The sequence below is a fragment of the Tiliqua scincoides genome, chromosome 1 (assembly GCF_035046505.1).
Source record: "Tiliqua scincoides isolate rTilSci1 chromosome 1, rTilSci1.hap2, whole genome shotgun sequence".
NCBI classification, from domain to species: Eukaryota; Metazoa; Chordata; class Lepidosauria; order Squamata; family Scincidae; genus Tiliqua; species Tiliqua scincoides.
Window position 1 is genome coordinate 150,800,452 of NC_089821.1, and position 24,747 is coordinate 150,825,198.

Here is a 24,747-nt window from a genome sequence, read left to right on the forward strand (position 1 = left end):
AGAACATTGCAATTAAAAAGGGAAGACTTTTCCCATTTCTCTTTGGAAACAGTACAGGTACATAGTGCTCAGTCTGTTCGTGTAAAAACAGAAATGGCTCACTTTTAGAGAGAAACTTAAAAGTTCCTGTAATATAATAAAGGAGGTACAATGAGCTTTGGATATTTAAACTTTTAAATGCTGAACATCTAAATTGCCATAATCATTCAGTTTGCTATTCTCTGTTTACGTAGCTGAGAGTACTCATACTCTTGGTTCATACCATTGTACTTTATTGGACTTCGTTATGGTTAAACATCAGGCCTCCAGTGTCATAGAAACTATATACTAAATTAAACTTCTATCTATTTAATTTGTATCCTGCTGTTTTGCAGTAAGTCATTGAAAATACTCGTATTTCAAGTTTATTCCACATTGTCTGAAATAACTCTTGATTATGATGTTCCATTGAGCTTCCTGTACTGCAGAAAGTAGAAGGTTGGCATGAACTGCTTACTCCTTCATGTACTGGTTGGTTCCCTGGTTTTCTGTGAGTGTGTTCAAACATTCTTTGAATTCCAGTTAATACGAAGATATAGGAATCTGAGGCAAATGAAAAGCAAGACTATTTAGAGTCTGTATTGTATGAGATCATGGTCTCCTGCTGCTAGATCAAATATACTTGGCGGATTTCCAGATTAAATTTGGAACCCAATATCTAAAGTTTTATATTTTAATTTATAAACTTTGATAGTACTGCATTTCCAGCAAAGCCCTAAGTGTTGCATATTTAGTAGTCAAATGATTATAATATGCCAAGTTCCCAACATAAAATACCAGTTCTTTTCTGGAGGTTTGTCTGGAAGTCAGAATGCACATGGCTCAAAACAGCCAGCTCTTGCAGGCCGAATGGTAGCATTTCTGCACAGAAGGTCCAGAATGGATGTGCTGTGCTGGCACAAAAGTGCCAGTACAACCGATTGTTACTTGAGAAGCCAGGGTACTGCTATTTCATTAATATGATAAACTTTGAATCTGGGATCTAAGTGATTTAGAGTAATATGGACTGTTAGTCTTTTAAAACACTTGAACCCTTTTTTTTCAGAGTGATAAAGCTTCTTAAGACAGTGAATTTTCCCATAAAGTTTTAAATCTTCCATTTCAGAATTCAGAGAATTTGTGTCCAGATTTTCCCAGGCTTTCAAATCTAGTCTGAACGTGAATAGAGTTAGGGATTGCATCCCCTTACATGTGGATCTGAATACAGATAATATTCTAAGCCCAAAAAATCCTGTTGGCAATTCTTCTCTTACTCAAGAGGACAGAGTTCGTTCTGTCCCTGAACCCTTTGATCACATTTGCATGCCAAATGGGGCTTCTAGGACAGAAGCTACTCAGGTTCATCCTAACTGAAAAGTAACAGATTCGTCATACAGCTTTTCAACTTCTTACCAGTGACACCTCCCCTGCCTGCATTGCCAGTGTGATTAGGAAAAGGCAGACATTCACTCTCTTGCAGATATGTGAAACATTTGGGGGGGGGGAGGTTGTCAGGCTTGACTAGGCAGCTTTTGCAGTGATTATAACTGACATTAGTACAAAGGTAATACGTGCATATGCCTGTGAGTACATAATGTCAATAGTCTTCAGAAATCTTACTGCTCAGAAGCCTTTCAAGAGGAATTGGATACAGTTGAATTTTGTTCAATAATAAACCAGCAGAATTAACATTTCAAGCGCCTAAAAGAAAGCAAGGTGCTGCACAATATAATTAACATGAAACACTTAAAATGGTAAACTGCAACACTTGGTTTGAAGTTGGTTTTTTAACATAGTTATTTGGCTCTCGGAAGAGATTGAAGTGGAGTCACTGATGCAGCTTTAACTTGTTATAAGCTACGCTGCTGCATACTCAATTAAAACTCTGCTTTGCCTGGAGGAGTTGAATTTGTGGTGGTCTTGGAACTATCTAGTTTTGAAAAGAAGTTTGCAATTTGTTAACTTTTACTCTTCCTTTCTACCAGAGTATACAGCTATCTAAGGAAGATAACTATGTAGATAGGACCCTTAGACTTCTGTAGATTGACAGGATGGAACTGATTAATACGGGGTAACATTTTGAGATATGCCAGTATCTTGCCTGTCAAAATGAAAGCTTTACTCTCTGGCAAGTCTAAGAGACATTCATCACATTGATCCAGAGTAGCACCTCTTATGAGTTGAAAAACTTTTCTTTTTACCAGAAACAAATTATTGTGGATCCTTTGAACTTCAGCGAGGAGCGTTTTAGGCCTTCCCTGGAAGAGCGCCTGGAGAGCATCATTAGTGGTGCAGCCCTAATGGCTGACTCGTCCTGCACACGTGATGACCGACGGGAACGCATAGTTGCAGAGTGTAATGCAGTGCGACAAGCCTTGCAAGATCTACTTTCAGAATACATGGGAAATGTGAGTAACCACAGTGTTTGGTATTTTAGTTTTGTATGTTTGTGTTTAATTTGATCTTTCAGCTCTGGTTAAGTGTCTAGAGCTAAGCAGTGAATCTGTGTCGTTGAGATTCCAATAGAATATCTCTGCAAATATAATTGGGTCAGTGGCAACTCCTTCATGTGATATGGTCCTTTTTGCTGTACATAACTTTTAAATTACTCCAGTTATCTTTCCTTTGAAAGTAGGATGAAATTACAGTGGATGTTTAGGATTTTTGTAGTTCTAGCTCCCTGCACTGGAAGAATATGTAGTTCTACATGGATATTTATCACCTTTCCAAGATACTTATCTTTTTCAGTTTCTCTGGACAATTTTATTTCAATGCTCAGTTCCCTTAAATATGAAGAATGGTTCTTGGTATCTAAGCTAACAGGGCAGTCCTGTTCATTTCTATTCAGAAGCAAGTCCTGCGGAGTTAAATGGGATGTACTCCCACATAAACACATAGAATTACTACCTAAATTCTGATTGGCTACAGCTTGAAACTATGGCAGTTTGTCCTGTATTTTACTCCTGGTAAAGTTGTCATCTGTCAGTCTTTTTTCTAAACTAAGCATAATTCTACAGTCTATATACAGGTCCCACCTCCATATATGCTGATTTGGGACCTGCAGTTTGAACTAACCGCAGGTTCCGAACCTGTAATGGAGGCTGGAACTCCCAGACTCGACCGGAAGTGTTCTCTGGTTGTGTTCGGAGCCCCTGTTGAATTGCAACACAAAGATTTAATTATCCTCAGGTTTCAGTTATTATCCATGAGTTTCAGTATCTGTAGGGATCTGGGAACAGATCCTCTATGGATACTGAGGTCAGACGATATACCATATTTTTCTAATCTTTTATCTTCATTATCTAAATTTTCAGCTCAAATCTAACATGAGGAAGTAAATCGGCAAGATTGCAACTATCTTCCTCGTAATGATTTTAAAAAAAATGTAAACTAAAGTTGTATATGTTGCTACAGAATTTGCATTTAGATTATCATTCACTATAGTTGCTGGATATTCTAGTGTGTTGATCCTTTGACTGAAGTAGTATTTCCACCAAATGTATGCAAGCTCTGCTGTTGGATTGAACAAGTGCAGTTGCAATTAACTTTTAAGTTGTAGGGAAAGATCATATGGGACAGTAGTTACATAATGCTAGTTCACAGAAATGATAAGACTGTAGTGGAATGTCAAAGTATGCTATATAGTTCCTTTTCATATCTTGTTCATACATTTTAGGTATGAAAGCTCATGCCACCATTATTTAAAGTAGCAACTTCTCTTCTGAAATACACAGCAATATAAATGTAATTTTTTCTGTAGAAAACAAATCATTCTGTAGTGTGAGATTTTTCAATGACAGTCCCTTCCAACCTGCCACATGACGTACCAGTTCTAGACAAATATCTATGTTCCTTGAGTCTCTAGATGAGTGTGGCTTCGCTGTAGAAAAGGATGTTCTGGGGAATAATGTAAAGCATCCTGTTGAGGTTCTGAAGATGAGCAGAAATATCCTAGTAGATGTGTGTTTTTTTACGTGCCCAACAGATGCTTACTGACAGTCATATATCTGTATGATAAGAATAAAAATGGCTGAATGACTAATAACTGAAGAAAGAATGGATATGCTAAAAGAATGGTTTGGACATAGCATCAGTGAAATCTATTTGCATAAAAGCCATTTCTGTTTTATTACATTTAGAGTGTAAAGATTACAGTTCTAGCAAATGGTGATAATAGTAAAATAAAATTCAATTTTGTCATAATTCAGCATTTTGATTTTAAATCTCAGATCAAATTTACTTATTGGGTTGAACATAAATTTCATTGCAAGTAATCTGACTGCTACTATATTTGATACTGCAGTGCAATAAATGTAAGAAGCTGAATCTTCTGACATATACAGAACCAGAGTAATACTACCTCCCATAATACTGCTGCTTTTCATACTAATCTGTTACAGGGCTCTTTGTTCATTGTGATTGACAGATACTCTAGCCCAGGGGTCTCCAAACCCCGGCCTGGGGGCAAGATGCGGCCCGCAGAGAGTCTCTATCCAGCCCGCGGCCAGCCTCTCATCTCCTGAGAGCCTCTGGCCCAGTTGACCAAACACAACCAGAGTTGTGCTTGTAGGGTGGGGGAATGGGTGTCCATTTAAGTGTGTATGTGCTTTATTTCTTGGGCTGTGTTGGTGCTTGGAGAAATCCTGGACATTTGAGCCCATTCATTCCAGTCATTCATCTAAGTTCCATCTCTAATGTATTTAAATTTTATATTTAATTTTTTTTCCAGACTTCAGCACTGTGCCAGATATTTGATCCAGCCCTTCGGCCAAAAAGTTTAGAGACCCCTGCTCTAGCCAATAGGAAAAATGCCTTCTGGATCCTTTGGTTCTTGTTTCCTAACTGCTAGTTTTAGCACTATTTGCAGTGCTTAAATTCCTGAATCAGATTGACAATGTTATGAGAGGCTTTGTGGTACCAGATATTCAGAATAATTGTCATCAAAACTCTGTAAGGGGGGATATCTTTGGGAAAATTAGTTTTAGTTCTAGTAAAAAGACAGGAATTGGTAGACTTTTTGAAGGAAAATTAAAAATAAAAGCAAAAGTTCTGATGGCTGCAGAATTGACTAGAAAAGTATCTCTGGGTCTGCAGGATCTTGTCCCTCCAGCTTTCTCATGTGCTCTGGTGGAAGGGTAGGGCTGCTACATGGTTCACGTCACTGGCTTGAGCAACTTGTTTGGTTTCTTAGAGGACTGTTTGACTGTAGTAGTTTTTTTTTGGCACATTTCCCATTCAGGAAGATGTATAATTTTGCTACCAGAATGAATAATGTTTAATGTGTGTGTAGAAAAGCATGGTTGCAATAACATTGGATAGATCTGGTCTTGCTGTCAGCAAATTAATTAGTGCAGGTAGTCCTGTGCTTAAGTATAGGTTAGATTGGCTCCACCAAAACCCTCTGAAGGTGATGGTAACTGCACTCTGGTTGCCTCCAAAGAGCTTTCTGAAGCCTGCAGAGGCCACAGCAATCTGCCTGTGGCCTCTGTGGACTTCGGAATGGCCTAAAAGGCTGAAAAATGCGACCAGTTTCCAGAGGGAAACCAGAAGACACATTTTTAATGCCTTATAATTAGGAGGCCCCTCCCTTCCCCAGGCCTCCCAATGCCTTAAGATATTAAAAAGTCACTTCCAGTTTCCAAGTTATGTTTTTTCATCCTTTTAGGCCATTCTGAAGCCTGCAGGGGCCACAGATAGATGCATGTGGCCTCTGTGGGCTTCAGAAAGCCTCTGGAGATGACTGAAGCACAGCTTCAGTTGCCTTCAAAGGCTTTAAAGGGGCCAAAACAGCCATTTTCTGTGGAGGGTCTGAGGCTGGATCCCTTGTGGTTATTGAGGCCCCACCTGTATCTATAAACGATTTCTGGTTGGAGGGCTTAAGAATTCTCTTTGGAAAAGGGCAAGACTTGGCATAGGTAAGAGGCTGGAAACAGGGATGGAAAATATGGAGATGAGGAAGTAATAAAGGGAAGAGGGAGGGAGAAACAATGGGTGGGAGAAGAAAAAATCTGTAGCAATCGCAGTGACTATTTTGAGTTATCTGGATATGCTTGAGAAAATATGTACTACTGGTCAGTGCATTACAATGGGCAGTAGGGACAGTGAAATACATTCTATTTTCTCTCAAATAATCATGTGATGTAGGGCACTATTACACTCTTTTTTTAGACTTGCAGTTGACAATGCTGTGGTAGTGGTAGGATTTGATTTTTGGCGTCCTAAGTGCAACTTGAGTTGAATGCACATGAGTACTGTAATTTGGCCCGCTGCTTGTGTCTGGTGGTCATGACCAGAAGTCGCAGATTAGCATGGGCTCCAACATTCCCCAATGGGCCAGAAGCTCATTGGAGACTGGGGACTCCCTGTGGGCCGGATTGGGGGACCCCAAGGGCTGCAAATGGCCCCTGGGCCAGGGTTTGCCCACCCCAGGCATGAAGTGTCATGATAACTTATTAAGGAAAAGAAGAGCTGGTCTAAAGAGGTATTCCACCCCTGGATCCTTATACTTGCTAAAAAAATTTGCAATTCTGCTTGTAGACAGTAACACTTGCATTCAAACCCCTTTGTTGCCTGCTTGATTAGTGAGCATGTTGAGTTATTTCACGTGATAATTAAAATTACCTTACAAAAGGCTAACTCTGGACAGACACTTTTCTACCTTAACACTTAAAACAATTCAGTAGCTATTTCAGGTTAACCAACATGTTCTTCCAAATTATGCAGATCTCTGGAAAAAAAGAATCAAATTCTTTACTTTCCACATTTTCCTGCTTCAAGCAGGGCCTTGAAATAGATGGCCTTGATTGTGCTGGCACAAATCTAAGTAGACCCATAAACGCTGCCAGGGTCCAATCCAAGGTAAGGGAACCAATGTTCCCTTACCCCAGTGGTTTTCAAACTCTTGTGGAGAGTTTGAGCCACTGTAAGTGCTTGTGGGGGGGGGGGCGGGGAGGAGGCAGCGGGGGCAGGGGGAAGGCAATGGCATGATCCCCAGGATTGTGCCACTCAGGGGGCTGTAGGGGCTTTGGTGCACTTACCCAAGCCTCCTGCAGCCCCCCCGGGGCGCGGGGAGCCCGGTGCGACCTTTTCCAGGGCTCACTGCAGCAGTGAAAGCGGAGCGATCGTGCCCCACCTCAGCTAGAGCTCCGCTGCCTCCAGGTTGCCCCTTAAGGGGGCAGAGGCCACGGCCCACAGGTCGTGATGCCCCAGTCTGAAAAGCCCTTCCTTACCCCAAGGAGACCTCCAGCTACCTCCCTGGCTCTGCAGGTTACAGTGGTGGCAGTTTTGGCATCACTGTATTATGAGACAGGTAGCCCCATTAGGATTGGGCTGTGAGATGACTAACCCCTGTAACGAATACTAGAAATGAAATGGAAGCTGACTTGATTTCACAAATATACATCTAGCTTAAAGTGTAGACTTTCTGTTGAACTACGTGTAGCCCTGACACACATCATGTAAACTTTCAGCACAAAACGTGTTTTTTGACAATGTGTCCTGAAATACCTGCACTTTGATTTTAAAATTCAGTGATTGTAACCATATCTACAGGAAACATTTGCACATTGTAAACTGGCTTAGCAATGGTTATTGAGCAGCTAGAAACCTGACAGACTACTGTGTGCCTCGACCCTGCTTTCTCCAGATTCTCTCTGCTTTACAATGCTTTGGTAAAGCTTTGCAAGATTAGAAGTTTACTTGCCAGTTTATATCTGTGTCACAGAACAGCTTGAGGAGTATTTTTGCAAAGCAGAAAGAATTGTGGCTCATTATGGGCTTGTAGCAAACTGCATAAACATGAGACAAGGAGGTGCCTTTGTAAAAAGTAAAAATCCTTTCCAAATAAAGGAAAAACTTGACACCACTTTTGGCAGAACAAATGTAGATTGATATGGCAAGTAGGGAAAGAATTTGAGAAGCTAATTTGCATGGAGAAGCTACATGCAAATTAATAAACAGAGTACAGTTCCAGTGGTCCCAATTTCTGTCCTAAGTATTGGGAAGACTGTACTCACAAGGGTAGAGTCATTGAGTATATAAAAGGCAGTCCTTGCTGAAGAAGGAACAAAACATCTGCAAAAGGGAATCTTAACTTTTTCAAGGGCATCAAATATAGAGATAAGGATGGATGGTAGAGACTTTCAAAAAGCCCTTAATAGAACAACAGAAGCTTCTAAGGACTTCCCATTCATTGCTGGAAAGAGGTGGCCCACTTATGAGTCAGCAACTGGATAAAAATAGGAAGCAGAAGATGGGAATAAAATATTAATGATTAAAAATAGACATCTACCAAAAATCTATATTTGCAGAGTTAACATAAGGGAAAAATAAATCTCTGCTCCTAGGAGTGTACAATCAGTAGTGTAATATGTGTATGCTATACAGTCAGTGCCAGATTCTTGGCTTGTTTGTGTACACTCACACGATCTTGCATGACTCCCTCTTCCCTCCACCTATCTGCTTCCTTGGGTAGAGGCAGGCAGATGGCCTTAGGCACCTGTCATCTGCTGCCTTGGCCTGCTCTTGGGTCTCCTCCATCTGTAGGGGGCCCCTACAATCAACCTGACAGGCTGATGGAGGAGGAACTGCTCGCATGAGTTTCATGCAGGTGGTTGCTGTCTTCCTCCTAACCAGTCAGTTTGATCACAGGGGTACTGTACAGGCAGAGGACACTAGAAGCTGTGTGATTACACTAGACTTTCTTAATCTAGGAAGAAATCAAGTCATGTGGCTCTAGATAAGCGCTCTCCAAACTAGAAACCACTGTCTGGAAAAAGCCCTCCCTATCCCGAGCATTGCTTACAGTTCTGCCATGGTGCTGCGTTTCTTTTAAGCTGATCTGGGCACAGGGATGCAGAGTGGTACACACCGCTTATGGCGGGGGGGGCCTTTTTCCAAACCCCGGATCCAGCCCATGGACCAGGGTTTGGAAAGCGCTGCTCTAGATTCTCAGCTTATTCCTGGCCATGACCCGAGGGGTCTTTGCAATGGCTATGGGCCCTTGCAACATGCCTCAGTAGACCTTCCTTCTGTCACTACCCATGTGTACTGGGCTCTTTTGAATTTATTCAGTGTTCATTAGTATAGGTTTAGCAGCCTCTGCTTTAATTTCTCTACTATTGTAAGTAAAGACTGGGATCAAAGCATTACACATGCTGTTCTGTATGAGAGTTTTTCAGTTCTCTCCCCCCCTCCCCAATGTGTTTCCTGAAAAGTTCACTGAAGCTTTTTCAGCACAGTGTTTGCAAACAGAATATTGGTGAAGAATTCAAGGAACGAAATTGTGTGGTGTGACTTAGAAAATTACAAAAATAACGTGTTGTATGCTCGCTCTCTCTTCCCTACCCCCTATAGAACTCAAAAAAATCTCATCCTCTTCAAACATTTTGGTAGATCATTTCTGACATTTTGGTAGATCATTATCTGTAGTCTTCAGGTAGTACAGAAAAATATAAATGGCCTTAATTATAGTCCAGAAGGACCTGACTGTCTCAGTGCATGCTTGTGAGACTTTAAAAAAAAAAAACAACTGAACTCTAGGCACTTCATGCAGACACACAGTGCTCACTTGAGAGCAGTGCTACTTTGCAGAGTAGAAGCAAATTCACTCTGCAGTTTGTACATAGTCTAGTCTGAAACATGGTGCAGTGTGTATTTGGAAGCTTTCTCCTATGCATTCTCCATGCTGCTAACTGCTGGGCATGAAATTGGTCCATTAGACTAGCACAATTCAGAGTTGCTTTAAATACAAAATAAATTGGTCATAACCAGTTTAAGAGTTCAGTGATTATCCAGAAAATGAAACTGGCTAGTTCAGCAAGCTTTAATTTCTCCAGAAATCTGTTAAGTATTCTACATAGATGTTCCTCGTACAGTGTGCGTGTGTGCATGTGCGTGTGTGCACGTGCGTGTAAAAACAGTTGTATGAGACCTGTAACAGTTTATTGCATATGACTCCTGTCTTGCATACCTGAACAGTTGTGGCATGTTGCTCTCACCTCTTTTCTACCTTTGAGGTGTCATTCCCACTTCAACTAAATACAGCAGTTATTAGCTTCAGTCCTCCATACCTTGGCCTTGATGCACCACTGTAGCTTTGGATGCTTCCTTAAGAGGATTTCCTGACAGTGTGCCAGGCTTTTAAAAAGCCCTTCACTTAGTTGTGTGTATATATAAAAAACTTAGCCAGCGACAAACCCCTGCGGGATAAGAATAGGTCGTAGGTTTGGCTGTACTTGTTGTAAGAAGCGACTAAACAGCCACCGGGTAGATGGGACTTGTTAGCTGGGGAAGGCAGCTCATCTGAGAGAAGGAAAACTCTGATCCCAAACCTCCACTGCCTTGTGGCTACATCCAGTTATGGAAAAGGCTTCAGGAGTCAACCTTGAGGCAAAATCCAGAGCCAGAGTCCTTGAGCCAGTTCATGACTGAACACTGTCATGTTCTGGCAACTCCTGCGACACTGCTGGAATCAACTGTATTGGCTTCTGCCTTTCCATTGGACCATTTCAGCTACGCAGAGAGGGGGGATTTGCTGCATGGATAACTCTATCCTCCATATCTGCTTTACCCAGGCTTTGTTCACTGGAGAGGACACTCTCTTCCAGAACCACCATTCAGAGCGCAATACCATAGTCTTCCGAGACTGAAGGATGCCAACATGCTAGCCAACGATAACTTGGAAGCAGTTCATACTAATGTTTTGTTCTGTCCTTGCCAAAGAGAAAGGGGATTTGATTCTGACAAGGCCTGCTGTGGTTGCCCAACCAAGTAATATGGTGGAGCTCCCTGGATGTATGTTCTTTTTCTTCATCATGAGGAGAAAAAAGGAGAGCAACTACACAATCTATTACTTAGTCTACATAAACACCTAATTCAAGAGGAAGTTGAAAAATGCAGCCTAGTGTTTAACAGTGACTGTTTCATTCCCTTCCTCTCTTCTTAGTATGTGTGTGGGGAGGGGTTGAAGTACAGGCACATATTGCTGCATCAAATGGGTAAAGTGCCAAGTGTAGTTCTGGACAATCTTTCAGACTTCTTTGAAGTGTAATGGTGCTAGAAAGAAGCCTACAGATAAGAGACACAGTGGGCAGCAAATGGTGACTAAGGCACCTTTCCTAACCAGAGACATAGTCATCCACATTTATCTTGGAAGCAGGCAAACAGATATCTTGGGCTGGAGATCCTTATGGTGTATTTACCAGACTTCCCTATCTTGTGTATGTGTGATTGCAGTCTTTATGCTATATTAGCACATTCCTACAGCTCTCTCTGAACTTTTGGATTAGCTTGCTGGGCAGTGGATATTGCATTTGGGAGAGGGCCAGGAGATTATTTCAGAAACCTTGCTGCTTTTTTCAGAATTCCACACTGGTTTTGGGATTCATAGCTATGTAACTTACTAGCCTTTTAAACTTTGGCTACTAAACATTTATTTAGATTTCATTTTAAATACACAGACGCTTCCTTACGTACAAGCAACACTTTTCAGCCCCAACTTCGGGACTGCGGCCCATTCCGCAGAGTAGGGAGGCTCTGCAATGAAACTTACTTTGTCCTGAGTAAAAACTGAAAGCTACAGCAGATAGGGGACAATACCATGCTTACAAAAGGCCCAATCTTGTCCAACTTTCCAGTACTGACTGTGACTACAGGGAGTGCACTGCATGCTGTGGGGGAAGTCATGGAGGCCTCCTCAAGATAGGGGAATGTTTGTTCTCTTACTTTGGGGCTGTGTTGTGACTGCATTAGTGCTGGAAAGTTGGATAGGTTTGGGACCAAACTTAAGAACAGACCCCGAAATCCAACATGTTTGTAAACAGCTGTCATTAGGTTATTGTTTCTTTCCCTCACAGCAGTGGTCCCACAACCCTCAGAGGACTGGAGCTGCTTTCTCCCTGTGATGGTTGTCTTGAAGATGTGAAGTGAAACTGGTGCTGCTGCAAATAAAGGGAATGGGGAGAAGGAAACTTCTCTCCCTACCTTATGCTGGCTCTTGTGGGCCTTTGTTAGCACTGTGGATCAGCCCCCCACACACCTTGAGCCTTCCAGAGTTCATCCACATTTCTTAGTGATAGGAGCTTTTAAAAAATGTTGGAGACTATGTGTGGCACTGAAAGGCTAAGTAGCAGTAAGTTATTACCTATCTTTTTACAATCGGTGCTCTAGTACTATTGGCGTTTTGCTGGTTTAGAGAACTATGAACAGGGTTCCCTCTAACTTTTGCTACTGATGTGTAGAGCTCAGCAGTGATTTCACAGTTGTTGCTGACAGAACTGAGCAGTGCAGGACTTGGTTTAGAGTTGTGCAGTTGCTCAGCTTAGTGGGAACAGTGCACTTGAAATAGATTTTAATTTCTAAATCTATCTTAAAAAGCAAATCCTTTTGTCTTGTCATATTTGAAAAGGAACAGAGCATGCGCGTTTATCTAGTTTCAAGTTTTAATTTCAAGTTTCAATTTCAGGGGCCTAGGAACCAGGCTGCCAGCCTTCATTGACCCTGGGTGAATGTCAAATGAGATGGGATTTATCCCATTGCAAGAAGTAATTCTGCCTAACCTAAAAGAAATCTGCCAAGGATATCCTGGAAAACTAGAGCCCTGTTTTTTAATGGCAAGGGACTATTCAGTTTGGCAAGGAGGAGCCACTTTCACCTTGTGATGTGGACCACCAGTTATGAATTGTAAGCACTAAAGGTAGTCAGAGAGAGGGCTTGTGACAAACCATTTGGTGAAGTCCAGTGTTGCTGAGCTTTCTTATCTAAGCTAATGCAAATTAGCTGTTGCAGCAGTGGTGTAGCTAATGATGGTGCAGCCCAGTGCCAACTTCACAATGATATCCCAGAAGCGTTGTCACATTTGGGCTTTTAAAGTGAAAATGGGGGAAAATCCACTTCCTCCCCCAGCAGCTCACTGCCAACTTGCCCCAGCCAGTGGCATAGCTAAGGCATCTGCTATTGGGGGTCAAAGATCTCGTAGCCCACCTCCATGACAAAATAAAATTTAAGTAAATAAGTGTGCCCCCTATTGGTTAGTGACACTGTACTGGGATGGAGGGAGACAGTTATTCTTCCCCTGCTAAATATAAGAGGGGCACCATTTGAAAAAGTGCCTTTTTATCCAGTTAGCAGGGGTAACTGTATTATGATGCACAGAAATGAGAGCTGACTCCTGTTAACACCTTATTGGTTCCCTGCTGTATCATAATAGTACCTAATTGGCTCTTGGAACAATCAGTCTCATTGGTCAGTTTTGAGTTAAGAAAATCCAGTTTTTGTTATATAATGCAGTTTTTGTTTTCAGGTTATGTGGCTATAACTTTTGATAGAATAGAGATTGTTGTAGTTTTTCATTGCATTCTGCATTAAATTCTGCATCGTATGGTATAGAACATGATGGTATTACTCAAAAATACCAAGGTTTTCACAGTTTGGCCACCAGTGTCATGCTCAGGTTGTTGCCCCCCTACATTTTGTGTCCCAGTGTGATTGCTGCCCCTGGAATCCCCTTAACTATGCCACAGCGTTGCAGGAACAATATGTAACTTGTGTCTCTTGGAGCTTAGTCTGACTCAGAACTGGGAAATTCATGTGGATCATTTTGAATTTGCATGCACAAATATGAATGGGTAGCCATTAGTTAAGCAAGCTGGAAAGGAAGGACAACTGAATTTTGTTGTCTATGTCAGTGTTCTTCAAACTTTTTTCCCATGACCCAATGCGGTAATATCACATGCCCTCATGGCCCTATTTCTGTACTTAGTACAAATAATACAGTATTTAAAAAACTGTGAAATTATGGTTATAAAGTATGTGATCCACTGAAAAGTATCTTGTGACCCACTACTTTGAAGAACACTGGTGTAGGTAACAAAGCAGTTCACATCACTGTGACTGAATGGAATTTGCACTCTTAAAATGGAAGTCAGTGATGTCAAGCTGGTCAAATGTTAGCAATCTCAGCCAATGTAGACCATGTCTACAGGGCAGGAGGTCTGGTCTAGAGGGTAGAGCCTCCATTTGCCTGAAGATTAACATCCACAAGGTCGGCAGTTCGAGGCCACCGGCACCGTGCGACCTTGAAGCAGCTGGCAAGCTGCAGCTGAGCTGTTCCATCTGCTCGGAGCGTGGGAGGATGGAGGCCAGAATGTTAAACCAGATCGGAGTGTAACATCTTGAATGTGGTGGTTCTTGAAAGAGAGAACCTTCTTTCAATTTGTAAAAATCCCTGCGTGGATTTAATAAGCCTGCCTGTGTAAACCGCCTTGAATAAAGTCTTGAATAAAGACCAAGAAAGGCGGTATATAAATACTGTATATTATTATTATTATTATTATGTTAGTCAGAAGACTGTCAGGTTAAAAAAATACTTGAATCCTCCAAAAAGGCCTCTAGCTAAGGAATATCTGCTGTATTGTCCTCAAATCTGAAAGAACTATAGCTGGTGTCTTTAATAATTGGGCAACATGCAGCTCTTGTCCAAATACTCAGTTTCTTAGTATTTTGTGTTCTGGCACTGTCTTGTTCATAACATTTGTTCAGCTGAAACTTATAACATGCAAGTGAAGGTTTTTAAGGTCTAAGGCCCTTAGCCTCAGTTCTGATCTGAATTTCTCCCAAGAGAAATTCTACAAATTGCAGGAATATCTTTCACCCACTTTACTTGAAACATTTTTGTTTAAGTAAAAACAAATAACCTTGGTTTTTTTTAATGACTTCAGAACAGAATAAGTGAGTGGTTTCCCTTCTGCAACCTAATCAATTACTGTTGCAGACAAACTGTTCAGCTGTGGAAATCAACATGGAAGAATCTTTGTTTTATACCCAGTCTAACCACTTAGACTGGAAATGAACTTGATTTAAAAGAAATCACTGAGTTTCCTGGGATTTTACAGCAGTTGTTGCACGGAAATAGGCGAGTGGGGGGGGGGTATGTCTTGTAGAATACAAGTGACCCACTGTCATGAACAAGTTAAATCTAGGCCCAAGTCTGTACCAAGCTTTTAGTTGCACCAGTTCTTTGCAGCTGTGAGAAAGTAGGCAATTAGAATGTGCAATCTGTCCTTCAGTGGTTAGGGAGGATAGGTACCAAGGAGGGAACCAATAAGAGAGCAGATGGAGGTAAGGAACTCTTATCAGATGATGATTACCACTGCTATGCACTTGAAAATGGGAGGGGGAAGAATTAGGAGCATTAGCAACTAGCCTTCTTCCAGAAGTTTGTAGTCATCAAGCAACCTGATTGGTCAATGCAGTAATTATTCAGTCAGCTTATAATTATCAGTATAAGGAGATAAAAGCAAACCCCAAGGGGTGTGGTGTGTTCCCTCTCAGGCAAAGAGTCTGGGTTGCAGCCTATGTCCTGGTTCCTTTGTCCATCATGGATTACTGGCCTCATAGGTAGCCTGGGTGCTAGCTTGTGTTTCTGTGGCTTCTGACCCAGGTGAGAGATAGTTAAGTTTAGGCAGCTAGTTTTGTTATTTTAAACTGATGTATTTCATTGACCTGCACATGCCAGATCTTGTCTGATCTTGGAAGCTAAGCAGGGTCAGGCTTGGTTAGTACTTGGATGGGAGACCGTGTGGGAATACTGGGTGCTGTAGGCTTATACCATAGTCTTTCGAGACTGAAGGTTGGCCAACCATTTTCATAGGTTGCCTGTACTCTTGCAAATTGCTGCCTTAATACCTTTAAGTCTGTGTAACCTTTTTTTCTTAATAGACTAAAATATCTTTACCAGCTTGTGTTGTTGTGTCCTGGGATCAGGAGTCCAGAATCCTGCCTAGTCACTTGGTCAAGCTGCCAAGTAATGTACATTGCAGTCCAGAGTCTTGACAACTGGATTGCAAAGCCGAAAGGAGCCCAATGCCTGCAAGAGCTAGAGCAAAGCCTAGAGCGTCCCAGTTTCCCTGGCCTGGGACACTGACTGTAACAGGGTGGCAGTTCTACCAAGATTGGCTTGTAAAGCAAAGAACAGCAGGAGGGTTGAGTGCCTGGGTAGTACTAACGCCCCCCCCAAAAAAACTTTGACACCCACTTCAGAGCTGTTTGAGCCCCAATGGGAGAATGTGATGTTGATATTAAAATATTCTTGTCACTTTTGTGTTCTGATGAGTAATCTTGCAAATTTTAAACCTGTATAGATGAGCTATCAGTTTTTCAGATTTAAAAAAGGCTTGATAGCAAAAATTATGCTAAATGAAACAGATAGCAGTAGTAAAATTATACTAATGTGCTAAAATAATGTAGCATTGTAGTGTTTCCTTGAGCTTTCTAGCACAGCACAGAATAATGGTGTCCAGAAATGATCTGGTAAATTCCCTTATTGACATGGTTGGTTTAGTGGAATACCTGCTCTGTAACATGGAACGGCCTGGCAGAATATAGTGGTAGCAGCTAGAGAAAGCAAGCTGCTCAATTTTGGATCCTAGTAGTATGAATAGAAACTCCCCTCCATAAGGTAACATACAAAACAAGAAATTACACTTCACAGAAATTGTTCATAAGCATTCTGCTTCTATATACTTTGGCATGAGTTCATATTTAGATGCACTGATTTCAATATTTGAAAGCCTACAACAGTCATTATTCCTAAAATCCTAAACAGACCTGGGGATAACTGTTGTGTGGGGATTTTCCACTTGCCTAATCTGTTCTAAGTCGATAAATTGCATTGGTAGCAACACAACAGCCATACTCTAATAGAGAGCTTAACAGTAGCATTTCACTGAAATATAATGGAAGATATCATATTGAGGCTTGCAGTGAAAAAGCAGCAAACAAATCTAATGTGTTGAAATTGAAGTAAAATTATGTGGTTGTACAGGACCTTCCCAGCTAGGCTGTGTGCTAAGCGCAGATGTAACAGAACTGCTCCCTGAAGACTGCTGTTCTGTTGGATTTTGTCACAAAAAGGTCAAATTGACAGTATTTCTGTTTAAAAAAAAAGAGCCAACTTCTATTTTTTAACAGTATACACAGGTTTTTTAATGTAATTTTGTACACTGCACTTAACTGCATTATGAATCGTTCTCCTCCACAAGAATATGCATCTTGGAACAGCATTAACAAAAGTCATTTAGAATCTGTTTATTGGTTCTCGGCATTTGTTGAAAAATTCTAGAAAATGTTCTAGTAATCCCAGAAATTCTGAACTGCAAATGTAGATTGCAGAAGATTTTGAGAAATTTATATTATAGATGTGGCTACCGTTTTGCTCTTGTTTGGTGGTATGACTTGGATTATTGAATAATGAGTCTCATTTAAGAGGTTATAGCCCTCTAGACTGATACTGCCTCCAAACTGTGGTTATTACAGACTAGGAAGTGTAATTCCAAAAGCATTCGGCACTGCAACCAATTAGAGTAAAATGGTTTTGTAGCAAACTCCCTGTTATTGAAGTGCAAAGCACTGTGGTGCTTGGAACATGATTAACCTAATCTTGTTCTTCCCACATGCAACAATAACTTCTAATACTATACATTGCTTACAGGAATCCTTAGCTTTCTGAAGTAAAGGCAGGAACTCATTTGCTTAGGGATTTGGGCAGTTTCATGAATAAAAAGTGGTTCTGCTTGATTCTTTCTCTGGGAAATATGCAAGAGCAATCTTAAAATATCCACTATAGCAAATATGTTGGTGGGTAAATTCATTTTTCTGTTATTCATCATCAAGTAAAAACTACAAGAGCCCTATTCTAGATAAAAACCATGGGCCAGTAAAAGTAACCTGTAGTGCTTTACTCTTGGGTGGATGTGGGGGGGATGCTGCTTGACACCAGATTATGCTTCTGGTTCTTCACACCTGTGTGCACATCACTTGGATCTCTCCTCAATTAATATATTCAGCAAGTGATGTCTTGGCCAAATTATGAACGGTCTTCTTTAAAGGTTTTGGGTGGCATCCTGACTAATGTTTCTGCCATCAGGAGCTCACTGTGCTAGCAGAAGTTTCCTCTGAACAAAGGGAGTGATCTACAATGCTACTTCCATTATGTAAAAACTTCTGTTGGCACAGTCAGCTCCCAATGGTGGAAGTACTATTTGGGATGCCACTCATGGTATTTGGATTGCTGTTGGTTGAGGTGAATATCCTGTATGATGGCTTTTTACAGATGCAAAACTTTCCTTGATACTGCAGTCCACAGTTTGAACTGGCCCTCATAATGTTCTTTCTGGTGACCAAAATAAACTCTTGGAACATAAAATTCAATGTTTGAGATGGCTTAAAGACAGTTTGCCAGACAAGAACATATCTTCTTTTGAGAGACACAAAGGAAAATTCTAATTTAGACATATGCCAAACTTAACTTACTGGGGTAGGCTTGCTGCATACAGCTTATTATTGGTGAAAGATTATCTCTGTATAGCTGCCAGTTATCTATCATGCAGGCCATGTGTTTCTCTTTAACAATGAATGTGTTACTTGCTATTGACTTGTACTTGGAGTAATGGCAAGTTCATGCTGAGTAACCCACATAGCTTTTGGTTAAAGTAGCAAAATATGACATGTCTATATAACATTGCAGTAATGTAAAAACTAACATTTGTGAATCCCAAGGTTGTATGAGCAGGGAGTGAGTTGCCCAATCAGCTGCAGGTACCAGTTTAAAGTAAAAAAAAGGTAGTTACCATGACAGAAGGACAATAGGTTGTACTTCCACACTGAACTGTTCAAAGGAAAGACAAAATGTCAACCTCATCCAGAGTGCCCTAATCTTGATTTCTTATCAGTGACAAGCACCCCATTGCATACCTCCAGCACAAAAATCCCTTTTTGCTGAACTTTTGAGTAGTGGTGGCAGTAGCAGCAAGGCTTTGCTGGTGTGTTCTGCGAAATCCAGCAAGGGTGAGAGAAATCACAAAGGAAAGGGTTAGGTGGCAACTGCAAGTGTTTGACTGGCTAATAAATGTAGTAGAAATTTGTTAATTCTTCCTAATTTAAAACTCCAAATTATGGTACTATATGCCTGAGATGCCCAATAAGATGATTGCCGTACACAGCTGCAAACACTTCTTGAATGTCAATGTTGGTTCCCATGTGTAGCATCAAGGTGTTGAATTAATGAGAGAATATCTGATCATATTCACTTGAGGATATCCTACAGTAGTGGTTCTCAAACTCTCTGGGTGAGTTTGAGAACAACTAAGTCTTTACGGGGGAGGGAGGGAGGCAGCGGGGGCAGGGGGAAGGCAGTGATGTGATTCCCAGGATCGTGCTGCTCAGGGGGGCTGCAGGGACTGGGATGTACTCACCAGTCCCTGCAGCAGCCTTCCTGGGATGCGGGGAGCCCTGCACAAGCACCTGCAGGACTCCCCAGCCTTTTGGAAGTGAAAGTAGAGCGGTTGCGCTTCACTTCTGGTTTTGCGGAGGTGGAGCGCTGTCGCTCCACTTTCACTTCCAGGCTACTGGGGAGCCCTGCAGGCGCTCGTGCAGGGCTTCCCGCATCCCAGGAAGTCTGCTGCAGGGACTGGTGAGTACATTCCAGTCCCTGCAGCCCCATTAGCGGCGCAATCCTGGGGATTGCATTGCTGCCTTCCCCGCCCTGCCCTTAAGGGGACAGAGGCCAGGGCCCTCAGGCTGGGGTGTCATGACACCCCAGTCTGAATACCATTGTCCTACAGGATGAAAATTATATCATTGGAGTTTGATCTTGTATCTGTCTTAGGTGTTTCCACAGACATGTTTACATAACTGGAATTGTTTCCCATTCTCCACTAAGTTCTGTAGAATTGCAACTTAGTATGATGAGGCATAAATAATACCTTCTGTGGTAGCAAAGTTTGTTCGTTAACTATTGAAGACAAGTAGTGTTAAGTTTTATCCTTGCATGGCTATGCACAACTGGTTCCCAGTTGTGTGTCTGCATATGGGGATTGTGTGTCTGTATATGAGTAAGAGGTGATAGATGTATAGTTCTATCAAGTAAAATAATATCAAGTAAAATAATGAATACTGTATAATATTTGCAAGTGTTGAATATTAATCTAGATGAAATTGATAGGCTACCTTTGATCGTTTATGTACACAGGCTTGTAGCCTAATTTCCACTGATGAAATCGGGATCTGTTGGTAGGACTCCTTTTGCCCCCTTTCCTTTGGAGGCTTGTATGACCCCCTGAAAATCTGTGCTTGACAGTTGGGGCACCCTCTGGCACTTAGGGTTGCAGAAAGTTTTGGTGAAAATTGCCCTCTTCCTTGCACAAATGGAAGTGCCTTCCTTCTGGTCATGCAAGAGCAACTAAGGATCTAAGCCATTGCAATGTAATTAAGGCTGCCTATGAAACTAAATCATGTGTCTTGCTGCAGTGTTCAAATGCAGAGAGAATTTCCCTTTATACAGATGCATAGAATGTACTGTATATGGCTAAGAGTAATGGCTACTACATGAGAGATATGTTAGATTTCACTCTAATAAACAGTCAGACTTAATAGAAAAATAATTATGTAGGGAACCCTCTTAAGTTAAAATAGTGCCAATATGAAAGCTGAAGCTTATGGATAGTGGGCTTTGGAATCATTGGCTTTAAAGTTGCACGTCTCCAAACTACTCACTTACATTAAAGCATTGCAATATTTATCCAAGTACTTCACTAAGATATTACGCATATAAAAATGAATTTTTGACCAAATGTTAATTGGCTTGAAAACTTTGCAGCATAGTACAGCACACAAGTAACACTATACTGATTAAAGGAATTCAAGCACCATGGTTTGTTTCCCTCTGTAAATATTTGTCTGTATGATATTTTAGATCTACATATGTACATTTTTCTTCCTAATTTCAGAGCTTTGGTAACATGTTTATGATTTTTGAACAGTTACATTAAATAGTCTCCCCCATCTGAGATATTACTGTGTATCTACATAGTTTAAATAAAATTCCATAAACACAATCTGGATACAGTAGTCTATCCAGAATTTCTATCAGATTAATTGATCTAGTAATTTTAAATGATGGTTCTTAATACACTCTGTCAAGTAAAATAGCAGTTCTCTCTTCCTCTCCCCAAAAACAGTTGTAATTCAAATCAGCCCAGTATTCTGTTCAACCTGAAAATATTCTGACTCTTCCTAGGGTACAATCCCCAGCATTTTTAATTGGAAGTAAGTCTCTTTGAAATCAGTGGGACTTATTTCTGAATAAACAGGTTTAGGATTGAGGTATAAATCTTCTAAGATAGAGATTTCGCAATGGTGTCTGAGAACTTGTACTGCAAGAGCTAATTTGGTCTCCAGAGAAACCAGTACTTAGTGCATAAAATTAGTTTTCTGGTCTTGATGAATAGTTGGAGAGAAAACTGACTCTTCTATTCCTAGACTTTAAAAACCATTACATGGTTTGATTTTTTTCATTATGTACTGGATCTTAGTCTTTTAATGGGACACATTCAGTCAAGACAAATCTAATAAGTTGATGTGTATTTAATATCTTCAAGACCAGACTGCATTCTGCTGAGTGACTGTTGAAGAAGGTTGATATTTCAAAGCAGTGAGTATAATCCTGGTTTATTCAGGAGTGTCAACAGCTATATTCTGAATCTGGAACACATTTAGATAAGCTGAACTCTCAATATAGTTAGAAAAATAATACTTAATCTTTTTCCATGCTTCAGTACACTGGAAAATCCCCCTTCTGCACCTTTCCATAGTAGATCATAAGTCTGAGAATCAGCTTATGAAAAATTTCCTGTTAAATCTACTTCAAAGAAAATTGAGCCAGCTGAAATGTTGGGGATCATAGCTACAGTGCATCAGTGGATAAAATGTCCTCCCTTCACTGGGTCCTATACATATACCTACATCTCTTTTCATCCAGACCATTTTTCTAAATTAAATCTGGACACTTGAGAATAAATTTTTTACACATGTAATTACATAACATGAAGCAGTTTACATATTTTGGGTTGAACATATTTAGACTTTCAAACATCAGGAGTGCAAATTTGTTGCAAACGTTGCAGCTTTAACACAGAAAAATATGGGTTCATTTAAAAAGAAAAAAGCAGAAACCAAAACCTAAAATCCTTCTAAATACTGCATCACTCAAAACAGTTAAGTAGTCTGGAAAATCTCAGCTTTGTCAACACTTGTAAAAATCAGTCATGTGTAGGGTCCCTGCAATTTAAAATAAGTTTATCTGCTTTGTGTTTTGATTACCTGTAGATATTACACTTCACATTCTTTATATGGTAGCTGCTGACATTTGCACTGTCCATAACCATTAATGATGATGAAGGGTCCTTCATGGGTGGGTTCATATTCATTATATGGTCCTTGATCTGACATGTTTGACATATGTAGTCGTGTTTGAGATCGTAGTTGCCTGTGGCTTTGAATCATTGAGCACTGCCTAATTTTTCTTAATGTGGGAGGGCAGCACTTCCTGGAGATGAACACTACAAAAATGATAAAAAAGAAAGAAAATAATAAAGCCATTGTTCCTGTAATTACCTGCTGGGTGAAGATGGCATTGTTTGGCTCAGGCAACTGTCCTTCTGTAGTAATGGCTATGCCTGTAGTAGTTGAAACTTCTTTGTCTCCCACATGGAAATTTGAAGAGCTTATCCTTTTTGTGTATTCTGTCGTTGGAGCTCTGTAACTTGTAGCAATGGAGGTAACAACAGTTGATAAATTCCAGCAAAGCTGAAAACCATAAACTGCATCTAGAATATCCTCTCCCTGGGTGTGGTTTGGGCTATGACAAAGTATGGAGTGCTCCCACCGACCTTGGAAACCACTCAGCCATGTAGCTAATGCACATATTTTGGGGCTGCATTCCCAGGGATTGCTGGAGAGGCCCACTGTAGTTAGGGCTGTGAGAGAATATAAAACCTTGGACTCCAGAGTGGTTAGCTTGTTGTTATCCATTAGGAGTACTTTAAGATTAGGCATGGTTTCAAAAACTGTCATATCAATGGCTTTGATCTCATTTCCAGACAAGTCTAGTTTTTCTAAGGTGCCCCAAGTCCATTCCATCCCGCATGTCAGGTTGCTAATTTTATTCCCCTGCAAGAAGAGCATGTGCAGATTGCTTAGCCGTAGGAAATGAGCAAAGTTAATCTTTGTCAGCTGGTTGTGCTCTAGGTGAAGCTCCCTCAGTTTGATTAATCCTGCAAATCCATTGCGTGCCAAACTTCGCAAGCGATTTGTGCTCATATCCAAAAAATCCAAACTACGACAGTCTGAAAAGAGACGGACTGGGATAGTCCTCAGGGAATTGGAACGTAAACTCAAGGTTTGCAGTTTACGAAGGCCATAGAACAACTCAGGATGCAAAGTGGATAATTGATTGAAAGAGAGCTCCAAGTGTTGCAGGTTAAGCAGTTGACTAAAAGTTGTGTTTGGCAAATAAGAGATTTTGTTTGAACTTAAAATTAATTCTTTGAGTTTATACAGTCCTTGTAAAGCATCTTCTCTTATTGTTTCAATTTGATTATGGTCTAAATGAAGCCAAGTAAGTTGACTGAAGCTTGCAAACTGATCCCCTTCAAGTTCCATAATAAAATTGTGCCTCAATGACAAACCTAGACAGCCCTTGTCAGTGGTGTTTGGCACTGAGTGATACCCCTGAGAGTCACAGTAAAAGAGCAGCTTCTCACAACGGCATTTTGGCGGACAAGCCGTGCCCAAGGCAGGCAGCATTTTAAAAACAATACTCATTGCATATACTGCTGCCAGCATAGGAGCCCCTAATGGCCACTTGAAATGTAAGCCTGCAGAATATAATTCAAGGAAACAACAAAATAGGATATTCTTATCAGATGATATATACTTACAACATAACGGAGAAAGATTGCTGCAGATAACATGACATGCATTAAAATGCTTCAGGTCCCTTACATTTAAAACAAATCCTCTGTATGAGCATCTGTCTACTGATATTACTCATAAGGCTACTGGAAAGTGGCATTTGAACAAAAAATCTATTGATACCTAAATGTGCAATTCTGAAGCAAGGTTGACTGCACATAATACAACAAATCAATGTATAAACTTACCCATTCTTTTGAGAACGTTGGAGGTTGCATTCAGTCGTACTTTTAGACTCAACACAGTGAGTCTGTTAAAAGCTCTAACGTAGACAACCTTTGAATAATTTACTTCTGCTATCCTCTGATATGGAAGTGTAAAATTCTTCACATCTCTCTCTTCTCAAATATTCCTTTTGCCTTCATTTCCTTGAATTCCTATGACAAGTCTGTTAATTCCTGAATTGGAGCTGAATTGGAGTTCTCCGTTTTTATACTACAGTATACAGCTGTTTAATTGGAAACGCTTTCCACAGCTATGGCTTTTTTGTCTTAACTTGTTGATGGCAGATGGGTGGCTTATTGCTGAGAGAAGCTTCTGTAGTCGCTCGACTGCTTTTGCTGAAAAGCTTTCAGGGTTACGGTACAGAAATGCATTTGCTTATGTGCTGCGACCACACAACTGTATATAGGCTGACGTCACCTGGTGACGTTCCTTTTGTTTGGGTTTTCCAGAAGCTTTGCAGTTTAAGGCAGTGTGGTGCATACTGTGAATTGTGAGATTAGACTACCACTAAGAGGAAAAACTAATTGTTAGAATTCTTCATCCAGCATTCAAGAGATAAGAAGATTCCTGCAAAGTCATTCCTTTCAGATTAACATGTACTTTATTACAGCCTTGAATTGTATACAGTAGTGGAATTTCTGAAGTACAGTTACAGTAGTTGTCTGTGGTGTGGTGGTCCTTTTTAGTATTCTCCTG

General features: G+C 40.7%; 2 protein-coding genes across 3 annotated transcripts in view; one reads left to right on the plus strand and one right to left on the minus strand.

The window, feature by feature from the left end:
- CTNNA1 (catenin alpha 1) overlaps positions 1-24,747 on the plus strand; it is an 82,552-nt gene that overhangs the window by 14,796 nt on the left and 43,009 nt on the right. For both annotated transcript variants that reach the window (XM_066611231.1, XM_066611239.1), the window contains exon 7: positions 2,223-2,426. In XM_066611231.1, coding sequence (XP_066467328.1) covers positions 2,223-2,426 — 204 coding nt within the window. The remainder of the gene's footprint in view (positions 1-2,222; positions 2,427-24,747) is intronic.
- Positions 3,030-23,676, minus strand: LRRTM2 (leucine rich repeat transmembrane neuronal 2). The gene is made up of 2 exons (XM_066611794.1): positions 22,468-23,676; positions 3,030-3,170 (listed from the first exon to the last, which is right to left on the minus strand). The coding sequence occupies exons 1-2, from the start codon at positions 23,674-23,676 to the stop codon at positions 3,030-3,032; spliced, it is 1,350 nt and encodes a 449-aa protein (XP_066467891.1).